General features: G+C 39.9%; 1 protein-coding gene across 3 annotated transcripts in view; it reads left to right on the top strand.

The window, feature by feature from the left end:
- The first annotated feature begins 2016 nt into the window (after window positions 1-2016).
- Window positions 2017-25270, top strand: part of brsk1a (BR serine/threonine kinase 1a) — a 41364-nt gene continuing 18110 nt past the window's right edge. For all 3 annotated transcript variants that reach the window (XM_073828466.1, XM_073828468.1, XM_073828467.1), the window contains exons 1-11: window positions 2017-2950; window positions 3041-3135; window positions 6381-6466; window positions 6577-6717; window positions 8751-8867; window positions 11827-11860; window positions 11961-12029; window positions 12221-12367; window positions 23813-23844; window positions 24063-24227; window positions 25122-25219. In XM_073828466.1, the coding sequence (XP_073684567.1) occupies window positions 2866-2950; window positions 3041-3135; window positions 6381-6466; window positions 6577-6717; window positions 8751-8867; window positions 11827-11860; window positions 11961-12029; window positions 12221-12367; window positions 23813-23844; window positions 24063-24227; window positions 25122-25219 (1069 nt within the window). In that variant the 5' untranslated portion in view covers window positions 2017-2865. The remainder of the gene's footprint in view (window positions 2951-3040; window positions 3136-6380; window positions 6467-6576; window positions 6718-8750; window positions 8868-11826; window positions 11861-11960; window positions 12030-12220; window positions 12368-23812; window positions 23845-24062; window positions 24228-25121; window positions 25220-25270) is intronic.

The raw sequence follows: 25270 nt of genomic DNA, 5'->3' as shown, positions 1-25270 counted from the left end.
CTCACCTTTGCCTTCAGCCTCAGAGTCCTGGACTCCGCCTCGGCCCTCCGACCCTGCGGCTCCACCCCGGCTTTCAGCCCCCTCGTCTCCACCGTCGCCCGTCGGTCCACCAGCTCTACCAGGCTCCATCGTCCTTTCGGCTCCGCCCCGGTCAGTCATCATCCCACCTTCGCCTCAGGACTCTACTCCTCCGGCTGCGCCTTGTCTTTCCGTCCCACCGGCTCCGTGGAACTCCTCCCTCCCTCTGGCACAGCCTCAGTCCTCTGTCGCTCCAGCTCTGCCACGGACCTCCGGATCTCCGCCTCCGCCTCCGCTTCGGTCGCCAGAGCCTTGGGGTCTGCCTTGGCTGATGATTTTTTATGCTATTATGATTTTAATTCCTTTTATGTACAGCACTTTGAATTACCATTGTGTATGAAATGTGCTATATAAATAAACTTGCCTTGCCTTGGCCTTCCGGATCCTCTGTTTCGCCCAGGATCATCGGCTCTCCGTCTCCGCCTCGGACTCTACCGCCACCTGCTCCGCCTCCATCGGTCGGCCCCCTGGAGTCGTCAGCCTTTCCTCCACCATGGCTCCTCCCTCCATCGGCTCCACCGTGGGTTTCCATCATGGCTGCGGTCTGGGTCTCACCTGGCTCCTCCTGCTCCAGCTCCCTCCTGTCTCCTCCCTGGCTCCTCCCTCTGTCATCACCTCCCTGGACTGTTCCGTCTCCACCCTGGATCCTGTTGATCGCCCTCCTCCCAGGAGTCCATTCTCCACCGAAGCCCCTTCCTGACACTTTCTTCAGTTCTTTTTTCCTGTTTGTTGGCGCGAGGACGTGCCTACTGGGAGGGGGAGGTAATGTCACACCCCTGGACTATCTAAGTTGGTTTCTCCCAGAGAAACATTCCCTACACCTGTCGTTTGGAATTAGTATGTCTTCATAAGTTGGTGTCTGTTCTCTGCAGTTTGTCGGACGTTGTTGTTGCTACCCTGTGTTCCTATGTTTCCTGTTCTCACTGTGGATTATTAAAGACTTTTCGTATATACCACGTCTTTGTTTGTCTGTTCCTCGTCTCTAGCGTGACTATGAACTTGTCAAGTATTAAAGCTATGATATAGTTTATAGAATGATATTGTCTATAGCTTAAGGAAAAGATGAATTGGCAAATAATTTTCAAATAAATTGGTATATTGATTGATAATTAAAAAACTTATTATTATTAAATAGTTTCTTTTTTATGTTAAGGTTAATGTATCATGTTTGTGAATGAAAATATAAGCACAGTGGCATAAAATAAACAATTTAAAATAAAATATTAATAATAAAAATAAATAAAAATAATAAAAATTCATCCAGGCTTAAAACTTTGATATTGTTTTATTTTTTGTTAATTATTTAATGCTGACCAAAAGATGTGAATGTTTATAAAAAAAAGATAAACTGGCAAATAATTTTCAAATAAATAAAATTAATATTATTAAATATTTTCTTTGTTTTATGTTGGAGTTAATGTATCACGGTTGAGACAGAATTAAAATTAAAATAATACATTAAAATAAATTAATAAAAAATAAATAAAACTCATCCAATAATGTGTGATCTTGTTGAACTCAAGTACTTGTCAAGTATTAAAATGTTGATATTGTTGAATTTATTATTTTCATTTGTTTATTTTATGTTATTTTTTAATTTTGACCAAAAGATGTGAACGCTTATAAAAAAGATAAATTGCCAATTAATTTTCATAAATGAATAAATACATGCATAATAACATACATACATCAATTTTTTTCTATGACCTGAAACATATATTTGGACAAATGTACCATGCACCATTTATTCTAGATGCTTATGATTCAGTGTCATATATATAATGTTTCATTCCACCATCTGATAGCATGACTGTATCGTACTTTCCTGTGAGGGACAGATCTGTGGCGAGAGGTGCAGTGGGGGAGTGTGTTGGGAGGGAGGGTTGATGATGATGATGAGGAGGAGGGTGTGGGACCCGGATGCTGATGCGAGGAACCAGAACGGAGAAAATAACGCTTTACAACGCAAATAAACCCTCAGGACCCGCAAAATATCAGGGATTAGCGCGCAACGTATCAACCACAATCAAAACGCAAAACCCCTTCAACAAAAGTGCGCAGCGGGCGCGAGCGTGCGCGGGACCGGCGAGCGAGGACACACGGCGGAGACGAGCAGGATGAGGATGCTGCGGTCCGTGCGGCAGGATGGAGCTCAACATCAGCAGCAGAGATGAAACAGATCTGCCAGATCCGCTACAGTGATGATGCTACAGAGGACACAGAGCGACCTGGATCTCCTCACAGCCACAAACTAGTGTTTTGGGTCTTGCTGAATGTGAAACGGAAATAGATTTACCTGTTCGTTTAACAGTAAATGGTAAGATTCTGGCTCATTTACCTGAGATTTAGGCCTAGCACAAGTGTACTAAAGGCTTGTGGTTACTTATATGCTACAAACACAGTTAGGAAGAGGTGTTTTTGTCATGAGATGATGGCCAGCTATTAGATACATCTAGAAACACAGGACCTGGCTTTCTGTTCTGGGAATGAAAAGTCTGATCGATTGACTTTGATTGGCAAAGCTATGAATTAGGCTGCTTCTATGGACTTAACTGTGTCTTTGCATTGCCCTCAGCATCTACATGACAAACAATACAAGTCTGAAAGAGTTTAGAGTAATAAAAGGGCCTGAATGACAGATACTAGGCAGCTCCAAACTCAGCATGGATATTTTTCCGGGTTGTTGCAGACCCTTGGGAGACTATTTTAGACAAACTCAACTCAGAAACGGTACGCTGTGATAACATTGCATGCAGTAGCAAGTTTAACAGGAACCAGGCCGCCACTATGTCTAAGGAATTGTCAGTGACCCAAGCAGCTCAGTATGTGGGGCCGTATCGACTGGAGAAGACGCTCGGGAAAGGCCAGACAGGTAAGTATACGTTGTTTATGTATATTAAATTGTCTTTAAAGAGCGTTTGTCACTGATGAATTGTTTTGTGTATATCTGTGATGTCAATAGGTCTGGTGAAGCTCGGGATTCACTGCATCACTGGTCAAAAAGTAGCCATCAAAATAGTCAACAGAGAAAAACTCTCAGAATCTGTGTTGATGAAGGTAAAGAAAGAATGTTAATGTACTTTTTATGCTGTATAGTTTTTATAAAGTTTCACTCCAACACTAATAATAGTCAAAATTAATATTCAATATTTAAATTAAGTTATAATAGCTGTTAAAAGTAATATGTGTCACTATCTTACGGTAATGTTTTAGATATTACGGTACTGTGTGATTACCATATTCCAGTGTTATTTCAGTATCACTGAGATACAATTAGAGCTGCATAACGATTAGTCGCGATTAATCAATTTAAAAGAAAATTTTATGTTTACATACTATATGTGTGTGTACTGTCTATATTTATTACATACAGTGTATATCACACACATGTATACATTTTGAAAAGTATTTGTATGTATTTGTACAGTCAAGCCCGAAATTATTCATACCCCTGGAAAATTCTGACTTAATGTCACTTTTATTTAGCCAGCAATTTTTTTTTTAACCGGAAATGACACAAGCTTCTCCCAAAAGATAATAAGATGATGTACAAGAGGCATCATTGTGGGAAAAAATATTTCTCAGCTTTTATTTACATTTGAACAAAAAGCGGCATTTCCAAAATTATTCATACCTTTTACAAACTGTCACAGTCTATGGGAAAATCCAAAGTTCTATACCATTCCAAATAGTCCAAGCTGTTCTAAAGCATCCTAATTACCCTGATTCATTGGGAACAGCTGTTTTAATCAACTCAACAGGCTAAAAACAAAAGCTCTCTGCTGTTGGTTTGTGGACAATCATTGCTAATACAAAGGAGCTCACTGAGGACCTGTGGCTGCGCATTGTGGCTGCTCACAAGTCAGGAAAGGGCTATAAGACCATATCTAAATGTTTTGAAGTTCCAGTGGCTACAGTGCAAAGTATTATTAAAAAATACAAAACATTTCCGCAATGTGAAAAATCTCAGAGGACGTGGTCGGAAGCCAAAAGTGACACCTGTGCTGGCCAGGAGGATAGTAAGAGAGGTAAAAAAGAATCCAAGGATCACCACCAAGGCCATCCTGATGAATCTGGGCTCTGCTGGTGGCAACATCTCAAGGCAGACAGTCCAACAGACAACCGCTGGGTTCCATGGACGCAGACCAAGGAGGACACCACTTCTCCAGATAAGGCACACAAAAGCCTGCTTGGCTTTTGCAAATCCTCATCTGGACAAAGAAGAAGACTTCTGGTCTTCTGTTTTATGGTCAGATGAAACAAAATTTGAATTGTTTGGCCACAAAGATGTAGCCTTCATTTGGCGTAAAAAAGGAGAAGCTTTCAACCTTAAGAACACCATCCCCACTGTCAAACATGGTGGTGGGAACCTAATGTTTTGGGGGTGTTTTTCAGCCGGTGGACCAGAAAACCTAATCACAGTAAACGGCTCCATGAAAAAGGAGCAATACATCAAAATTCTCAACAGCAACATCAGGCAGTCTGCAGAGAAACATGGCCTTGGGCACCAGTGGACATTTCAGCACGACATCTGACTTAAAAAGTCCTGACTTAAATCCAATTGAGAATCTGTGGAGGGAGCTAAAGATCAGGGTGATGGCAAGCTGACCCTCTAACCTGAAAGAGCTGGAGCTCATCGCTAAAGATGAATGGGCAAAAATACCAGTGGAGACATGCAAAAAGCTGGTCAGCAATTATAGGAAGCGTTTGATTGCTGTTATAGCCAATAAAGGCTTTTATATTGATTATTGAGAAGGGTATGAATAATTTTGGACATGCCACTTTTTGTTCAAGTGTAAATAAAAGATGAGTATTCATTTTTTCCACAATGATGCCTCTTGTACATCGTCTTATTATCTTTTGGGAGAAGCCTGTGTCATTTCCGCTCAAAAAAATATTGCTGGTTGAATAAAAGTAACTTTAAGTCAGAATTTGCCAGAGGTATGAATAATTTCGGGCTTGACTGTATGTAAACACTTTTTACATTTTACATATAAATATGATATATTTTTCCTCAATATATACATAATACATATACACAGTACATACATGTAGTATGTAAACATACACTTTGAATCAATTAATCATGACTAATCGTTTTGCAACTCTAGATACAATTATAGTTTTCAATAATTTTTTTTGTTTTTTATTTTTTTTAATTATTTTTAGTTATGTTTTTGCCCTTTTTACTAGTTTTTTTGTCTATACAATTCTTTTACAATTTTTTATGCATTTCTATTTCAGTTTTAGTTATTTTACATCAAGTTAAACTAAATGAAAATAGTGCTGGGCAATGATTAATCGCATCCAAAATAAGTTTTAGTGTATATATGTGTGTGTGTATATTAATTATGTATATATAAATACACACACGTATGTATATATTTAAGAAAAATATGTTATGTTTATATATTAAATATATTTATATATAATATGTGACCCTGGATCACAAAACCAGTCATAAGGGTCAATTTTTTGAAATTGAGATTTATACATCATCTGAAATAAATAATAAATCCGTTAATGTATGGTTTGTTAGGATAGGAGAATATTTGGCTGAGATACAACTATTTGAAAATCTCAAATCTGAGGGTGCCAAAAATCTAAATATTGAGAAAATCGCCTTTAAAGTTCTCCAAATAAAGTTCTCAGCAATGCATATTACTAATCAAAAATTAAGTTGTGATATATTTACTGTAGAGAATTTTCAAAATATCTTCATGAAACATGATCTTTACTTAATATCCTAATGATTTTTGGCATAAAAGAAAAATCGTTAATTTTGACCCATACGGTGTATTGTTGCCTATTGCTACAAATATACTCATGCGACTTAAGACTGGTTTTGTGGTCCAGGGTTACATTTAAATTACATTAATAGAAATATATACATGTAAATACTGTATGTGTGTGTCTTTATATATACATAATAAATATACACAGTACACACACATATACTGTAGTATACAAACAAAAAAGTTTCATTTTGGATTTGATTAATTGCGATTAATTGTTGCCCAGAACTAAATTAAAATAATCAATAACAATTATTTTTTATCATTTTTTTAATTTTTAAGTAACAAAAATGTTTTCATGGTTTTAGTTTTAGTTAACTATAGCCAAAAATATACTATAGCCAAAAAAACTTAGTATTACCAAGGTATATGTGTAAAGAAATGGGAACACCATGGTACTTTTTTTGTATGTTAATGTAAAACTACTTTTATTGTGCGTCATACACAGTTTGTTATTTATGAAGGAAGAGTGGTAAATATAATCTTTTCTTTTTCTCCTTCAACCAGGTGGAGAGAGAAATTGCTATTTTAAAACTAATCGAACATCCACACGTGTTGAAACTCCATGATGTTTATGAGAATAACAAATACCTGTGAGTTACCATGCTTTCTTATAGACGTTATTCAATGCATTGTTCTTTCTGCGTGTCATTTGTCCCTTCTTGAATCGTTTATTTTGCCATTTCTCTTGCTTTATTCACAGGTATTTGGTATTGGAGCATGTTTCAGGAGGAGAGCTGTTTGACTATTTAGTGAAGAAGGGCAGACTGACGCCTAAAGAGGCACGAAAGTTCTTCAGACAAATCATATCTGCTCTGGACTTCTGTCATAGTCACTCTATATGGTAAGAGAAACAGACAAATACACAATTGTAAAGAAAATATAAGCTTTATGATTTTCAGTTTGGTTGAAGGTGATTCAAATCGAAGTACACGCAAAGTGGTCCCACACTGAGCGCATTACAAATGAGATTTATTGTGAAATATGTATGTATTCACACTGTAGCTCAGTCATTACTGTAGATCATATTGTACTTAAGCAATACAATACAAGATAGTACAGCATTTACTGTTGGTTATTTTGAATAGGTGTTCAACTGTATTTGAATATGGTAACAAAACTATTTTTATATGACCCTTTGCCCCAAGCTGGGAATCATTTTCTCATAAATTGTTTTGATAAACCTTGTATTTTATTTCCTTTTTCACAAATTGCTTCCCTAATATAACTAAATAGCTAAACTAAAACATTGGTACATGAAATAAAATAAATCTTAACCTAACATATAAAAAAACTAAAACATATTTTATTTCCGCTAGATGCCAAAACAACATTTCTCATTTTCATTTAGCTTAACTTGAAGACTACAAGAACTAAAACCTAACTAACACATAAATAAATAATCAATAACTAATAAAAACTGTTGATTAAAAAAAAAAAAAAAAACATTATAAAAATAAAAACAATGAAAACACACAGGTAAAATTACTAAAATTAATTTATACTCTACCAAAAGTTTGTAAACATAAGACTTATGTTTTTTTTTTAAAAAAAAAAGAAGTTTCTTCTGCTCACCAAGCCTGCATTTAGTTCATCCAAATTACAACAAAACCAGTAACATTTAAAAAAAATTACTATTTAAAATATGTATTTTAAAAGGTAATTTATTCCTCTAAATTTTTAGCATCATTAGTCCAATCTTCAGTGTCACATGAGCCTTCAGAAATCATTCTAATATGCTGATATTATTATTAACATCAATATTTAAAACAGTTGAGTCAATTTTTTCATGTTTTAGAATGTTTCATGATTTTTTCTTGTATTTTTAGCATCATTACTACTCACATGATGCTTCAGAAATCATTATAATATTTTAATTTGCTACTAGGTTTCTTTGATAAATAGAAAGATCAGCATTTATCTGAAATAAAAAGCTTTTGTAACAATATACACTATACCATTTAAAAGCTTGGAGTCAATATATTTATTTATTTATTTATTTATTCATTTGTTAGGAAAGAAATGATAGAAATGAATACTTTTATTTAGCAAGGATGCTATAAATTGATCAAAAGATGACGATAAAGACATTTTTAATGTAACAAACAATTTCTATTTCAGATAAATGCTGTTTCTCTAAAATTTCTATTCATCAAACCTGGAAAAAAATGTACTCAGCTGTACAATAATAAATGTTTTTTTGAGTAGCAAATTAGAATATTAGAATGATTTCTGAAGGATCATGTGAGTAGTAATGATGCTAAAAATACATGAAAAATATCATGAAATTCATGAAATCACAGGAATAAATAACATTTTTAAATATATTCGAATAGAAAACAGTTATTTTAAATAGCAAAAATTTTTCAGATGTTACTGTTTTTGCTGTACTTTGGATCAAATAAATAAAGGCTCGGTGAGCAGTACAAAAAAACCATAAAAAATCTTAATGTTCAAAACCTTTTGACTGGTAGTGGTTGTGGTGGTTCTAGCTCAGTGTCTACAGGCAGTGTTGCCAAGTCCACAGTTTTCCTGCAGACTTGGGCTACATTCATATTGTTGCTACGCATTGTTTTTCATGTTCGCGGGTTGAAGCGACCCCAATAACATAATATTTAGCCCCTGGAATGCTAAATTTACCATAGGAACCCCACCACAAAACGTGTATTTTACCCCCTGAAACAAGGATTGGGCTACTTTTTGAGTAGCAATTGGGCGGGTTTTGTTGTGTAAACCTGGCAACCCTGGATACAGGTGTGTGGTACTGTCAGTGAAGTATTATTGTTTTGACAATGTACATCTTCCAAAGTATGTTTTGTGTGGAAGGTTGTTGGTGAGCGACGTGTTTAGAGCCGGTTGTCCTCTGTGCTCTTGTAGTCATAGAGACCTGAAGCCAGAAAACCTCCTGCTGGATGAGAGGAACAATATCAGGATTGCAGACTTTGGCATGGCCTCACTACAGGTGGGAGACAGTCTGCTAGAGACAAGCTGTGGGTGAGTATTGTGTATGCATGTGGATTATAATGCTGTTTGCTTGCTTTATTGCACTTCAAGCTGCATGCATTGCAATGTGAAATGGATAATTTTGATACATGACCGATCAATACAGTTTTCCAGCAGCGGTAAAATATACAATGTAAAGTATTTGAACACTAGAGCCACACTTCAAAATGTATGAATGTCATTGAATTAAACAGATTAACAGATGGAAGTTAATAAATCAATCTGTTCAGTAATATAAATACATTATGGCTTGACAGTTTTCTGTTTTTACTGTATCTACTATTTACATGCTTTAGCACGGTTAGATATTTTTAGCATGTTTTTCATCATTTCATCACGTTGCTAGCACATTTTAGCTTGTTGCTGGCATGTTTAGCACTTTGCTAGCATGTACATGTTTTAGCACTGCTAGCATGCTTTCACATTGTATTAGGCATTGTTAACATTTTAACATAAAGCTAGTCAATTTTAACATGTTCCTACTTCCTAGTATGTTTTTAACATGTTTTTATTTATTGCTACCACGTTTCATCACGTTGCTAGCTCGTTTTAGCTTGGTGCTAGCAGGTTTTCAGCTATTCTTAGCCTTTTTTATCATTTATGTTTTAGCTGCTAGCATGATTTAACACTTAGCTAGAATGCTTTAGCTAGTTTTCGTTAACTAGCAGGTTTTAGTTGCTAACATGTTTCTGCATGTTTTATCATTTTGTTAGGTGTTGTTAACGTTATGTAGCATGAATGAAGCTAACATGATTTAGTATGTTGCTAGCATGTTTCTACCATGTCTACATTGCTACCATCATCTTGTTTCTAGCACATTTTATATTGTTGCTAACGAGTTTTGACGTGTCCTAGCATGTTTTACAATTAGCTAGCAGGTCCAAACATGTTTTAGCACTTCTAGTATGTTTTCACATTGTATTAGGCATAGCTAACCTTTTAGCAGCTTTACCATGTAGCTAGCATGTTTCTGCTATATTTACATTGCTACCATGTTTCATCTTATTTCTAGCACATTTTATATTGTTGCTAGCAGGTTTCCAGCTATTCTTAGCATTTTTTAACACTTAGCTAGCATGTTGCTAGCAAATTTTAACATGTTCTAACGTGTTTTATCACTTTATTCGTTTTTTTGGTTAACATTTTGTTAAGTGTTAACATTTTGCAACATGGGGCTAGCATAGTTTAGCATGTTACTAGCATGCTACCATGTTTCATGTAGTTACTAGTGCACTTTATGTTGTTGCTAGCAGGTTTTAACATGTACTAGCATGTTTTAGCCTTCAGCTAAAAGGCCTTAGCATGTACCAACATGTTTTAACACAGCTAGTAACACTAACACTAACACTAGCCAGTTTTAACATGTTGCTAGCACATTTTAGCTTGTTTATCTTGTTTACATCTCTACCATGTTTTTTCTTGTTTCTAACACATTTTATCTTGTTGCTAGCACATTTCATCACGTAGCTAGCATGTTTTAGCACTGCTAGCATGCTTTCACATTGTAATAGACATTGTTAACATTTTTAGCATAAAGCTAGCCAGCTTTACCATGTTCCTAGTATGTTTTAGCATGTTTTGTATATTGCTACCATGTTTCATCACATTGTTAACACATGTTGTTGCTAACATGTTTTAGCATGTAGCTAGTAGGTTTTAATAAGTCCTAGCATGTTTTAACACTTTCAGCATGTTTTCACATTGTATAAGGATATTTTTTAGCATAAAGCTAGCCAGTTTTAACCTGTTGGTAGCATGTTTAACATGGTTTTATATATTGCTTTCATGTTTCATCACGTTTCAGCATGTTTTAACATGTAGCTAGCAGGTTTTAGCATGTCCTAGCACGTTTTACCACTACTGGCATGTTTTCACACTGTATTAGGCATTGCTAACATTTTTTAGCATAAAGCTACCCAATTTTAACATGTTGCTAACATGCCTTTATATATTGCTACCATGCTTCATCACGTTGCTATCTCATTTTAGCTTGGTGCTTGCATGTTTTAGCAAGTAGTTCGCATGTTTTAGCATTTTCTAACATGTTCAACACAGCTAGCATGATTTAACACTTAGCTAGCAGGGTTTAACATATTTTAATAACATATTTTAACATTCTAGCATGTTTTATCATCTTGTTGGGTTTTACATTTTGTTAGGTGCTGTTAAGATATTTAGCATCAGGCTAGCATTTTTTGCATAAACCTAGCCAGTTTTACCATGTTGCTAGCATGTTTTTATACATTGCTACCATGTTTCATCACGGTGCTAGCTCGTTTAAGCTTGTGGCTAGCATATTTTAGCAAGTAGATAGCAAGTTTTAGCATCTTCTAACATGTTTTAACACTCTGCTAGCATGATTTAACACTTGGGTTTTTGTTAGCAAATGCTTATCATGTTTACATCATTATCACCATACTTCATCCAATTTCTAGCACATTTGATCTTGTTGGTAGCACATTTCAGCACGTAGCTAGCATGTTTTAACACACTTCTAGCCAGTTTTAGCGTGTCCTAACATGTTTTGCGCTGATAGAATGTTTTAGCATTGTTTTAGGTATTGCTATAACATTTTTAACTTAAAGCTAGCCTGTTTTAACATGTTGCTGGCATGTTTAAACTTGTTCTAGCATTTTTAGCATGTTGCTAAAGAGCCTGAATATCTGTGCCAAATTTGGTGGTCAAAGCTTGAAAGTTCTAGGTCTCATTACATTTTAGTAATTTAGTCTCCGAAGAAAAAGAAGCTTGAATAGTAGATTAGTATTTTGACTTGTCAAGCCAACATAATTATTCACAACTTACTACAACTCCTTATTGGTTCGTTGTATTTTCAGTTTCATTTAAATAAATGCCTCGGAGTTGTTTGTAAATTAAATGTTATGCTATGCTATTAAAAACAAACTATAATTCTCACATCTTTTCATATTCTGTTTTCCCAAATTATTTGCAGATCTCCTCATTATGCATGTCCAGAGGTTATCAGGGTAGGTTCATAGATCCAAAAACTAACCTGAATGTTTTAGAGCATCATTCTGTCTGAAGGTGTACCATTGACCTTACTGCTACTGTTGGCTTCTACTGTAGGGCGAGAAATACGACGGTCGACGGGCTGATGTATGGAGCTGTGGAGTCATTCTCTTCGCTCTGCTAGTGGTGAGGAAACGGCTTCAGCTTTAGGCTCCCTCTGTTTCTCTCAGCTTGTCGGAGAGCATTTTACTTTCCCCCACTTATCACCTATTACTCATTTTTAGCTCACAGGCTGTTAAGCAAATAACTGAAACACTCCTTGCTTGTCACTACCATCTGTGTCTTTGTATCTGGGACTTTCTGTCCGCTGTCCTCAGGGCGCGCTGCCCTTCGACCACGATAACCTGCGGCAGCTGCTGGAGAAGGTGAAGAGTGGAGTGTTCCACATGCCCCATTTCATCCCACCCGACTGCCAGGCTCTGCTGCGGGGCATGATCGAGATCAACCCTGAAAAAAGACTCACGGTGAGGGAGTACTGTTAACTGTGATTAAGCATTCTTGTTAGTTTTGCTTGCACATTTACCTCAGTCGTTAGAAACATACTGTACACAAGTAAATGCTTGGCCAAGGCACTGCAAATGGATGATCCTCATTTCTACATACTGTTCTTGCCATGCATTCTTGCCCTAAGGCCCTCATTACTGTGGTGTTTAGTTAAATATGTCAAAGTTGAATTAACTTAGTGGAAGTTTTATGGGTTTAGGTGTGTTTATTACTTTTAAAAGCATCTGCACAAGGCCTACTATTTAAAAGTTTGGGGGTTGGTATGATATTTTAATATTTTTCTTCTTCCACTCTGGAAGTCTATGGCAGCCCATAGAACCGTTTGCGGGAACGTTATGAAATTTGGCACATCGATAGACGATAGTCTCAATATTAACCATAGCAAATTTGGAATCTCTATCTCAAACTGTCTAGCGCCACCAATAGGCCAAATTTGCACTCATATTTCTGCTAATAACTTTTGAACTGTAAGGTTTAGAAACAAAATTTTTCCTGTGATTTCTTGGCTCATGCCGAGTCAAATGCATACCAAATTTTAAATTTCTGCATGTCAAGATTTTTCACAATTTTAAATTTTGTGGAATATCTACTTTCTCCGAGCTCCTCCTAGATGGTTTTCACCAAAATTAGCTCAGATCATCTTCAGACAAAGCTGGCCAAAAGTTATCAAAAGCTTTTTGATATACCAAACCATTTTCATAAAGCGTGTTAACGAATATGACGAAATTTGTGCAAAAATTGACATTAAGCTATCTTCCCAATGCTTTAGCGGATTCAGGCCAAACTTGGTCATTGTTATACCAAGCATGACCTGAGGGAACATGAATAGTTTTGACCATCTACTGGTCAAAAGATATAACAAATTGACATTTTTGCTTATAATTTCTGACCAGTTTGTTGTTAGATTCGGAACGGCATGCTGAATCAAACAATACTAATTATCCTGTGTCTGCCTTTTTGGGCATCTGCCATTTTGAGTTTTGTACAAAAATTCTGTATCAACGAATGTTTTTAACAATACTGCAGAGTTCAACTTCAACCCTAATCCAACACACTTGAACCAGCTAATCAAGGTTTTCAGGGCTACTTAATTACAGACACAATTTTGAGTTTTTCAAACTTGTCCTAGACGGTTTGTCCGATTTTTACCAAAATAGGCTCAGATCGTCTTTAGACAATGCTGGCCAAAAGCTACCAAGAGCTTTTTGATATACCAAACTGTTTTCAAAAAGCGAGTTAAAGAAATAGAGTAAATTGTTGCAAAAATGGACATAAGGCTATATAACCACAATGCTTTAGCGGATTCAGACCAAACTTGGTACGAGTTATACCAAGTATGACCTTAGGGCACATGAATTGTCTCAGCACAGCACCACCTACTGGTCAAAAGATATAGAAATGTAACATTTCTGCTTAGTTCTGACCACATTGGCCAAAAATCATAAGATTTGTCTTCTTGGATTCGGAACAGCATACCGTATCAAACAATATTAATATATTATTTGAAATATTACTACAATTTAAAAGAAGCATATATATTTTTTTCACAGTTCTAAATTCATATCTCACAATTCAGTCTTTTTCATTTTTCTTGGCAATATATGAGCTTTAACTTTCTAATAAAAATCTGACATTCTTTCCTGTAATTTTGACTTTTTGCTCTGAATTCTGCTTTAAAATCATTCACAAAATAAAAAATAAAGAATGTAATTGCAACTTTTTGTCTCACAAATTTTTTCTTGCAGTTGCAAGTTAATATTCCACAATTTTTTCTTTTCTACTCAGAATTGCGAGTTTATGTCTTGCATTTCTGCATTCCTGTCTTATAATTCTGAAATTATATCTTGCAATTTTGAGATATTCTGAGCCTGAATTGTAAAAAAATTGTGAGAAGAAAGTGATTTGTGAGATGAAACCCACACGGAAATAACCTATATAAACATATGTTTTAATATAGGTTTTTAATATATGTGACATATAAAATTGGCCGTTTTCCTATATTATATGTACATATATGCACAGATATGTGTACATATATACGTGCATACATGTACCTATATAGGTACTTATACTACAGGGCCGTTGAATGCTTGAATCTGATTGGCTGACGAACGTTCTAGAGGTGTGCATTATATTCAGGGAAACGCACGGCGAACGTAGTTCCAGGCAGCTTTTAGACCGCAGTGCATGTCTATATCACTTCGCCTTAAGATTTCAGTTATTTCAAAGGTCCTTACAGCCCAAAACAGCAAAACAACTAAAACCCACAATGACACTGGCCTAACTAATAAATACAGTAAACATCAGGATAAAAACGACAGATTATTTCCATGTTTTTTTCCACAATATATTACGTTTTATTATGTACGGAAAGCACAGACTCCATTTCTCGCTCTCTCTCACTCACGGACGCACACACACACACACACACACACATAACGTTACAGTTAGCACTCGTGCTAATGTTGTTAGCGCTGCTCTGACGATGAACAACTTAAAAACGACATGAAAGCTCTCACAAGCGCGGTTACAACGGCGTGGTCTTGAAGAAAATGGACTTAAAGTTTAACTGTTAGTAGAGACGATGCTGCCAGTCACCTTTGAGAGACACACAGACTTGAGAGAGGTAATTCATGCAGTTAATATCTTTCTCCATCTCTCTGTCTGTCTGCTTGTCTGTCGGTCTGTCTAAACTTGATTATTAACGGCATTATTTTGCTATTAACAGCCCAAGCGTCGTTACTAGTTCTCTTACGAGAGGTCTCTCGTACTGCGTAAGCTAAGCTTACGCTTGGGGAAAATCCTTTCCGCGAGAGATATTGAAGCCAAAAAATTATCCTTAATTTTGTATTAATGTAAAACGCGTTGCCGCAGTGAGCAGACATAGGCGAGGCGTATTGCTTGCCTATTGGCTGCTCTGCAGCAACTGCAGCACCTATCGAGCGAGGCTTGGCGCGAAACCAGCTCCAATGAGAGCCTTTCGCGCCTAATACGTCATCTCCCGCCGAAAGTGGCGTGATCCAAGCCTATAAATATCGCTCGAAGGTAGCTACACTCTGATTTTTTCATCCTTCAAGCGAAGCTCACGCATCGCTGGAGCCGGAGAAGAAGCCGCCGTCGACTGCAAGCATCTCAGCGGGACGAGCCATTGGAACTGCTGGCCACGCCGCCTTCCGTGCCTTCCTGCTGCGCTTTCCGGCGCCTATATCCTTTATAATCATTTATAATCTACAGTGTGTGTCGCCGCTGCGATACACACTGTTTCTCTAAGAGAGCAAAGTGTCTTTTTAAAGATGCTTTCATACGGCTCGTGCAGATGCCAATGGCGACTCTGAGGACTTGCCTTGCCTTCTTCACTGAGACTGCTCCCCCGCCCGCGCGGTGTCGCGCCGTAAAAAGCGCTGTGCCCAGCGGGCCCCGGACCCTTCCTCCAGCCGACAAAGCTCGCCGGTTCGCCCGCCTGCTTCATCGACCTCGTCAGCCTCTGTTCCGGACGTAAAGCGGCCGCTGTATGCCACCGCTTCCATCGACGCCGCTGACGAGGGGGGCCATGAAGGAGGAAGAGGATTTCCGTTTCCCGCCAAAGCGGGAACGCGCATGCTGCTCAGAAGAGGCGATAGCAGCCCACTTATGTCTGCCCTCCGCTGGACGGCGTGCTAAGTCGGCCCTCCCCTCTAAAGCTTGCCGTCAGACGTCAAACCTGCTTCGCCGCGCTCTCGCCGCCGCCTAGCCGCGTCAGCGCTGCGTAACATGGTCTCTCACCGTTGCTGAGAGGCACCCGTGGTTAACGCTTTCTGACGTTTTTTCTCGTCTGGCCGCCGCCCCGCCAGACGCGGCCCGCGGCCCAGGATTGAGTTGAAACCTGAGCCTCCGAAATCGTCCTGGCACATCTGGGAAAACGACAGTGTACGAGTCCCGCGGTTGCCGGACCCCCACCAAAGTTATTCGCTCGTCCAGTTCCAGGAAATGTGACTGTTCCAGTGTTTTCTGCAGCCAACAAACCGGCTCCGTTGCCCGTTTGCCTGCACACAAAAGTCGTTCCCACGGCTACACAGATATACCCCCAATAAAGTGTACTATCTGGTGTCCCGGCCACGGCCGATGGTGTTTCATGTGTCGTATGAATATGCCCACTAACCAGTGCTCATCTCTACACACAAACACAGCGCACATAAAATCGACTCAGATCGATTGCGCGTCACACGTGGTAAAGTGCCCACAGACACCACATTATGCACTGTTGGTTTCTGTAAAAACGAAACCAACAGTGCATTAACTCTATGCTTTGGGATGTTAAATGTGCCCGCTTCACAGTGCTCACAGACACCTCATTATGCACGTCAACCGGTTTCTGTAAAAACGAAACCAGGAGTGCGTTCGCTCTATGCAGGCGAACGCTGTTTGGAGTGTTGAACGCCGGTGCGCGAGTCCCGCGGCTGCCAGACTCCCACCGAAAGTATTCGCTCGCTCAGCTCCAAGAAATGTGGCTGTTCCAGCGTTATCCGCAGTCATCAAGCCGGCGCTGCAGCCTGCTTGTCTGCACTCAAGAGCCGTTCTCACGGCTACCCAATTAAATCCTCAAAGGAGTGTATTTTCGGGTGTTCCGGCCATAGCCGAAGGTGTTTTGTGTGTAGCTCGCATGCACATACACATGAGCACATCCTGTCATACAAAACCCGCGCACATAAAGTCGACCCGAATCGGCTGCGCTTCACATGTGATAATGTGCCCACCCTAGAGTGCCCACACATATCACATCAGGCAGGTCTTACGGTTTCTGTAAAAACGAACCGGACGACGCCCCGTCTACACGGCTAAAGGCTGCGCTGAGTGTGTTGAATGTGCCCGTTACTACGCAACCACATATACACACAAAGATAGCAGTCCCCGCGGTCAGTGTACCCCGAGCCTCGAATGTCACAGTCACTCGTGCGTCACAACGCACCGAAGCGACTCCGTTATTGACAGATCGGAGCGCGCTTCGCACCTACCCCCTTGCGTTACAGGTAAATGCATGGGAAAAGCTCCCAGGGGTTTCACAATGGGTGCTGGACATTATTAAAGGAGGCTATTCGCTACAGTTTCACCGACTTCGCAGGTGTTATATGTGCCCACCTCAGAGTGCCCACACATATTACATCAGGCAGGTCTTACGGTTTCTGTAAACCGGACGACGCCCAGTCTACGCGGCTTAAAGCTGCATCGAGTGTGTTAAATGTGCCGTTACCACGCAACCACACATACACACAGAGAAAGCAGTCCCCGCGGTCAGCGTACCCCGAGCCTTGCATGTCACAGACACCGAAGCGGCTCCGTTAGTAACAGATCGGAGCGCGCTTCGCACCCACCCCCTCGCATTACATGATAGATGCATGGGAAAAACTCCCAGGGGTCTCAAAATGGGTGCTGGACATTATAAAGAGAGGCTATTCGCTCCAGTTTCGACGACGCCCTCGCCGTTACACGGCGCGCGTCGAGACCACGATAAAGGCAGATGCAGCACACCTGCTACGAGCCGAAGTGACCACTAGATCTAAGGCAACTGAACAAAGCGCTAGTGAAGCGAAAGTTCAGAATGCTCACAACCAAGAAAATCCTCGCACAAGTGTGCCGAGGAGACTGGTTTGTGTCAGTGGATCTGAAAGACGCGTATTTTCAAATACAGATAGCGTCGCGTCACAGGCGATTTTTGAGATTCGCCTTCGAGGGCCAAGCTTATCAGTACACAGTCCTGCCATTCGGTTTGTCCCTAGCACCCCGTACATTTACAAAGTGCATGGACGCAGCGCTCGCCCCGCTCAGACAGAAAGGCGTGCGAATACTGAATTATTGGGACGATTGGCTGATTTTAGCGCAATCTCACTCAATGCTCAGGGAACACACGACCATGTTACTCGATCACCTCGAGAACTTGGGTTTGAAAGTCAATTGGGAGAAAAGCTCGCTGAACCCCAGCCAGAATATCTCCTTCCTGGGCATAGAAGTGGACTCGCTGGCAATGACAGCGAAGCTTTCGTCAGTGCGCGCGCTGAACGTTCAGAGCGCAGTGAGCGCGCTCTGCCGCAGCAAGTCTGCCCCGCTCAAGACCTTTCAAAGAGTGTTAGGTCTTATGGCCTCAGCATCATCAGTTCTACAGTTAGGGATGCTCTGCATGCGCCCACTGCAGTTCTGGCTGAGAGCGCGAGTGCCGCGCCGAGCGTGGGCGTCCGGTCGACTCCGTCTCACGATCAATCAGAGATGCGTTACAGCCCTGATGCCGTGGAGAACAGCCGGCTGGTACCAAACAGGTGTCACTCTAGAGAGACCCTCGAAGGTGAAAGTAGTGTCCACGGACGCGTCCACCTCGGGATGGGGAGCGCTGCTAGACGGCAGACCGTCGTTCGGCCAGTGGTCAGAACGCGAGAAATCGCTGCATATCAACTGCCTCGAAATGATGGCAGGGGAGAATGCGCTGACATATTTTCTTCCCTTATTGAAGGGAAGTCATGTATTAGTCCGCTCTGACAACATATCGGTAGTGGCTTACATAAATCGCCAGGGCGGTCTCAGGTCCAGAAAACTACATGCACTTGTAGAACGCCTTCTGGTATGGGCTCATCGCAACCTGCGCTCGCTGAGGGCAGCGCACGTGCGGGGGACCCTAAATATAGGACCAGACAGACTGTCCAGGAACAGTGTTCCGGCGGGCGAATGGTCGCTGCACCCTCAGACGGTGCAACTATTATGGAAAACATTCGGCAGAGCGGAGATAGATCTATTTGCATCTCAGGACAACGCTCATTGTCTAGAATTCTTTTCCAAAGCCAAGGACGCGCTAGCCCATGCGCGGCCCCACCGTCCTCTTTATGCTTTTCCCCCAGTCTCTCTCCTACCTCAGGTGATAGAGAGGGTGAAGGAGGAAGGGTGTGCAATACTGCTAATAGCGCCGTTTCGGGGGAACCAGCCACAGCGCTGATGCAGATGACGAGCATCTCACCGTGGCCAATACCTGTGAGGAGAGACCTCCTCTCGCAGGCGGGCGGCGCGATTTGGCACCCTCACCCCGAGCTGTGGTCCCTTCATGTATGGGTCACCAGGGAATATATGATGAACTCCCCACAGGAGTGATATCAACGATCACACAGGCTAGGGCGCCATCTACTAGACGGCTCTATGCCTCGAAGTGGTCGATATTTGCGGACTGGTGCACAGCCCGCGGATCCTCACCCACAGACTGTGGAGTGACAGATGTACTTTCCTTCCTACAAGAGCTGCTGGACAAGGGCAGGTCCCCGTCCACGCTCAAAGTTTATGTGGCGGCCATAGCAGCGTTCTCGATGACAACGCTAGGTCAGTCAACAGGGAGGAATGATTTAATCATACGCTTCCTTAGGGGAGCTAAGAGATTAAATCCACCCAGACCGCCTTCAGTCCCAACTTGGGACCTTTCTGTGGTGCTGGACGCTATGAAGGGCGGACCATTCGAACCACTACAGGCGGCTGAATTAAAATATCTGTCTCTTAAGGCTATATTCCTCCTAGCGCTCGCTTCAGTGAAGCGCGTAGGAGATTTGCATGCGCTCTCCGTGGGCGCGACATGCATGGAGTTTGGACCTAACGACTCTAAAGTTATACTCAAACCCAAGCATGGATGTGTGCCAAAGTCTATTAACACACCGTTTAGAGCACAGGTCATCGCACTGTCTGCTCTGCCGGTTGGGGATGATGAGGCTGACGCGAGACTCTTATGTCCAGTTAGAGCGCTAAGAGTCTATGTGTCTCGCACGTCTGCTTTTAGACAGACAGAACAGCTGTTCGTCTCGTTTTACGGGCATTCTAAAGGAATGGCTGCGTCAAAACAGACTTTATCCAGATGGATAGTGGATGCTATTGCACTGGCGTACGAGTCCAAGGGCATGCGATGCCCGCTGGGTGTCAGAGCACATTCCACGAGGGGCGTGGCCTCGTCGTGGGCTTGGTCGAGTGGAACTAACCTGCAAGACATTTGTACGGCGGCAGGCTGGGCCTCTCCGTCTACATTCATAAGATTCTACAACTTGGAGGTTCCCGCCCTACAGGCCAAGTTGCTATCGGTCTAGATATTAACAGATATCTAGACTCATGTTCCAAGTTTATCCAGGTCGTTTACCTGCCCGGATATACCAGGAGCCAGTGTTTATAGGGTCCTAATCCCCTTATATGTTCAAGCACGTTCAAACACTATATGAACCCCGGGCTATTCGCCCTCGGGTCTATGGTATCAGATCTTGGCATGCACGGCGTTTTACATGGGGTCCCCAAGCGTAAGCTTAGCTTACGCAGTACGAGAGACCTCTCGTAAGAGAACGTACTCGGTTACTAACGTAACCTCGGTTCTCTCAGAGAGGGAACGAGTACTGCGTACCTTGCCGTGCAAGCGCGTGCTCTGGGCGCTTTTATGATGAAAAAACCAGAGTGTAGCTACCTTCGAGCGATATTTATAGGCTTGGATCACGCCACTTTCGGCGGGAGATGACGTATTAGGCGCGAAAGGCTCTCATTGGAGCTGGTTTCGCGCCAAGCCTCGCTCGATAGGTGCTGCAGTTGCTGCAGAGCAGCCAATAGGCAAGCAATACGCCTCGCCTATGTCTGCTCACTGCGGCAACGCGTTTTACATTAATACAAAATTAAGGATAATTTTTTGGCTTCAATATCTCTCGCGGAAAGGATTTTCCCCAAGCGTAAGCTTAGCTTACGCAGTACTCGTTCCCTCTCTGAGAGAACCGAGGTTACGTTAGTAACCGAGTACGTTCTAAAATGACGTTTTGGAACTAGCAACGAAGCTGTTGGATAAGCTGCGTAAGAAATTAATCCTACTCACAAAAGCATTTTAAGGATAAAAACCGGACGAATGCCTTGAAATATATCATTTGATCGATGTCTTGAGGTGTGGTGACTGTAGTATAAGCGGAATAATTGACTTCGGTCCGTAGAATTCCTAGAAAATAATGCACACCCGAGGTGTAACGGCCACTCCGCTTCGCGTCGTGACCGCATCACCACCTCGGGTGTGCATTATTTTCTAGGAATTCTACGGCCCGTCGTCAATTATTCCTTACATATATGCATGTATATACAGTATGTGTGCACATATGCACATATATGTTCACATATATGTTTATCTATATATTAGTAAAATTATTAAAATCCATAGCTGCTAGACAACATAAATAAAAGCCCAAAATGTAAAATTTTTTATTTTTTATTTTCTTAAGAACAATCAAATAGTAAAAGAACAAAAATATAGTACAAGAACAAAAATAAGACAAAAAACTGAGCAGGAAGAAAAATATAATTATTTTGAGGATCTTGTTCAATTCAAGTTTATTTATTTGTATAGCGCTTTTTACAATACAAATCGTTTCAAAGCAGCTGTACCAAAAAAAAAAAAAATGTAGGCTACTACAATATATTTAGTAGCTTATTAGTGGTGACTACTGTATGTTAAGTCGATGTACATATGGTATAAATATTAAAAACAGTAATGGTGTAATCAAAAACTGATGATGAACACTAATAGTAATGATTATGTGTTGCAATCAAACTTGTAGAAAAATGGTGTAGTGCTGTATGTTGTTTCAAGGCTGGCATCATCGGCGGTCCTCTGGGGGGGTTGGCATCATCTCTTCTTCTGAATCCAGGCTGAATCTTGTGTAATTCCTAGTTACCGTGGCAGAAACAGGAAAACAAATAGAGAAATAATTAGCGTAGCTGCTGTTCCAATCAAGCAAAAATTATGTGTTTTACACAAGCTGAAGAATGTTGATGTGCATTTGATCAGATGTAACAGAAGTACAACGTTATGAGATGAATTATGTGAATGCTTGGCTAACGAGATGAGTCTTTAATCTAGATTTAAACATACTGAGTGTGTCTGAACCCTGAACGTTATCAGGAAGGCTATTCCAGAGTTTGGGAGCCAAATGTGAAAAGGCTCTCCCTCCTTTAGTGGACTTTGCTATCCTAGGTACTACTAAAAGTCGAGAGTTTTGCGACCTTAGGGAGCGTGAGGGATCGTAGCGTGGCAGGAGACTAGTTAGGTATGCAGGAGCTAAACCATTTAGGGCCTTATAGGTAAGAAGTAATATTTTGTAAGTGATACGGAACCTAATAGGTAGCCAGTGTAGAGACCGTAAAATTTGGGTAATAATTTTACCCCAATCTTATCAGCTCCGTGAGCTTTGAATTGATAGATGTGCATTTTGCATTGCATTTGGTGGATGTAACAGTGAATGTGTGGATGTGTATGAGCTGTAACGTGAATCTGGAAGTGACTTGAAATTGGAAAAAAGACTTGATTGACAAAATAAAAAAAAACGACAAACCATTTTGTTATTCATTTCCTTCTTTTCCACTATTTTCATACAAGAAAGAATTGACCTTGTAAATGTTTCAGGAAAACGTGTAGACATCATAGCTTTCCATCTCCTCCATATTTGCCATAGTTAAATTCCATAACATGCCAATTACATGTGATACCAATTTCACGTGTTCGCACATAAGTTTTTTTTTTTTTTAAGTTAGTTCTTAGATATTGCCTTGATAATAGAAAATATGAGCTAGGCATCATGTATGACAGTTGCCAAAGTGAGATATGAGCTAAAATGACCAGATCCTGCCATGAGCTATATAGGAGACATATCTTGTATGTACATATAGGGCTTATATGTGTATATAAAGAACCAATACAGAAGACCTATATGGCCTGTATATGCACCTCAATTTTGCCTATATGTGGCACATATACGCATATATGCAGCATATATATTATCATATATGTGCATATATACTGCATATAGGTTTCATATATGCACAATTATCCTCATTTAGGTTCTTTCCATGTGGGAAGTCACATTTTTCTTTTTAATTTTGTATGTTGTGGTGGAAACAAGCTTCTGTAACATTTGAGTTTTAAAATGTAATTTGTTCCTGTGATGCAAAGCTGAATTTTTACTCCAATCTTCAGTGTCACATGATCCTTCAGAAATAATTCTAATATGCTGATTTGCTGCTACAATACAAGAAACATTTCAAATTATTATTAATATTGAAAACAGTTGCTGCTTTTTTGTGTAAACTGTGATGCATTTTGTTCAGGGTTATCTGATGAATAGAAAGAGCAAACAAACAGCAATTATTTATGAATCAGTGGTTTGAAGCACATTACATCATGTTATTTAATGATTTGTAAATAGCTTGTAATAGGTGTCTGTATGCATGTTTGATCAGTAGGGTATGTGTAGTGAATGCTTTGAAACACTGAATCATTTTGCAAAGCAACTGATTCAATTAATTCAGATTTTCAAAAAGCTTCCGCTCATAGCGTTAGAGCGCCATCTCCCTGTGAACTGACTCCACTAATCACACCATCTGTTGTCCTTCTGCAGCTAGAGGCCATCCAGAAACATGCCTGGTATCAGTAAGTATTGATTATTTATGTTGTTGATTATTTATATTCTCTCTATCAATGTAATCAGTCCACAGAGATTCAGTGACAGCATATAACGTGTGTGTTTATGACTGTATTTCATCTGTGCTTATATTAAAATGTCAAGAAATGATTTCAGCTTGCGTCTTTTATGATGATTTGTGCAAGCACCTCACAGTTGTGCGTGTGTTTGTTTGTGTGTGACGCAGAGCTGGACGCAATGAGCCGTGTCCGGAGCAGCCACCCCCGAGGCGCGTGAGCATGGGACGGATCATGTCTTTTACAGAGCTGGACCCAGATGTGCTGGACAGCATGTTTTCTCTGGGCTGTTTCAGAGACCGGGTTAAACTGGCCCAAGACCTGCAGCGTGAAGAGTGAGTGTACATCAGCACTTTTGCATCATTTTTATTTTATTATGTTCCGAAATGCAGCAACAGCAGTTATAGTTTTCTAAAGTTTTCTATTTGAATATATTTTAAAATATAATTTATTCCTGTGATCAAAGCTACGTTTTTAGCACCATTACTCCAGTCTTCAGTGTCACATGATCCTTCAGAAATCATTCTAATATGCTGATTTTCTAATTAAGAAACATTTTTATTATTATTAATATTATCATAAATATTTTAAACAGGTGGGTACTTTTTTTCAGGATTCTTTGAGTACAAAGATCAGAACATTTCACAGCATACCATTCAAAAGCTTGTAGTCAGTATATTTTTATTTATTTATTTACTATAGAAATTAATGTATATTAGAAATGTAATATTATAGAAATTAATACTTTTATTTAGCAAGGATGATTTAAATTGATCAATAGTAATGATTAGGACCGTTAGAATGTTACAAAAGATTTCTGACTTTTCTAGTCATCAAAGAAACCTGAAACAATTCCACTCAACTGTTTTTAACATAATAAAAATGTTTTTTATTAAGTAGCAAATCAGAATATTAGAATGATTTCTAAAGGACCATGTGACCGGAGTAATAATGCTAAAAATTCAGCTTTGAAATCACAGGAATAAATTACATTTTAAAATATATTCAAATAGAAAACGGTTATTTTAAATTGTAAAAATATTTCAAAATTGTACTGTTTTAGCTGTACTTTGGATCAAATAAATGCAGGCTAAGGGAGCAGATAGACTTATTTAAAAAAGCATTACAAATATTGCTTTTTACAAACTTTTGACTCATAATGTATAACAGACTATTTGCATATACATATCAATTGTTTTCTCTCCTCATTGTCTCATTCTTTTCCTCAGAGATAACCAAGAGAAGATGATCTATTATCTCCTGTTAGACCGTAAAGAGCGCTATCCTAGTTATGAGGATGAGGATCTTCCTCCCAGAAATGACATCGGTATGTGGCATTTTCCCCGCAGTGTTCATTAACACAGTTAAATAAATCTAC

Source organism: Garra rufa, chromosome 22 (assembly GCF_049309525.1).
Source record: "Garra rufa chromosome 22, GarRuf1.0, whole genome shotgun sequence".
NCBI lineage: Eukaryota > Metazoa > Chordata > Actinopteri > Cypriniformes > Cyprinidae > Garra > Garra rufa.
This window is presented reverse-complemented; position numbering and strand designations above follow the sequence as displayed.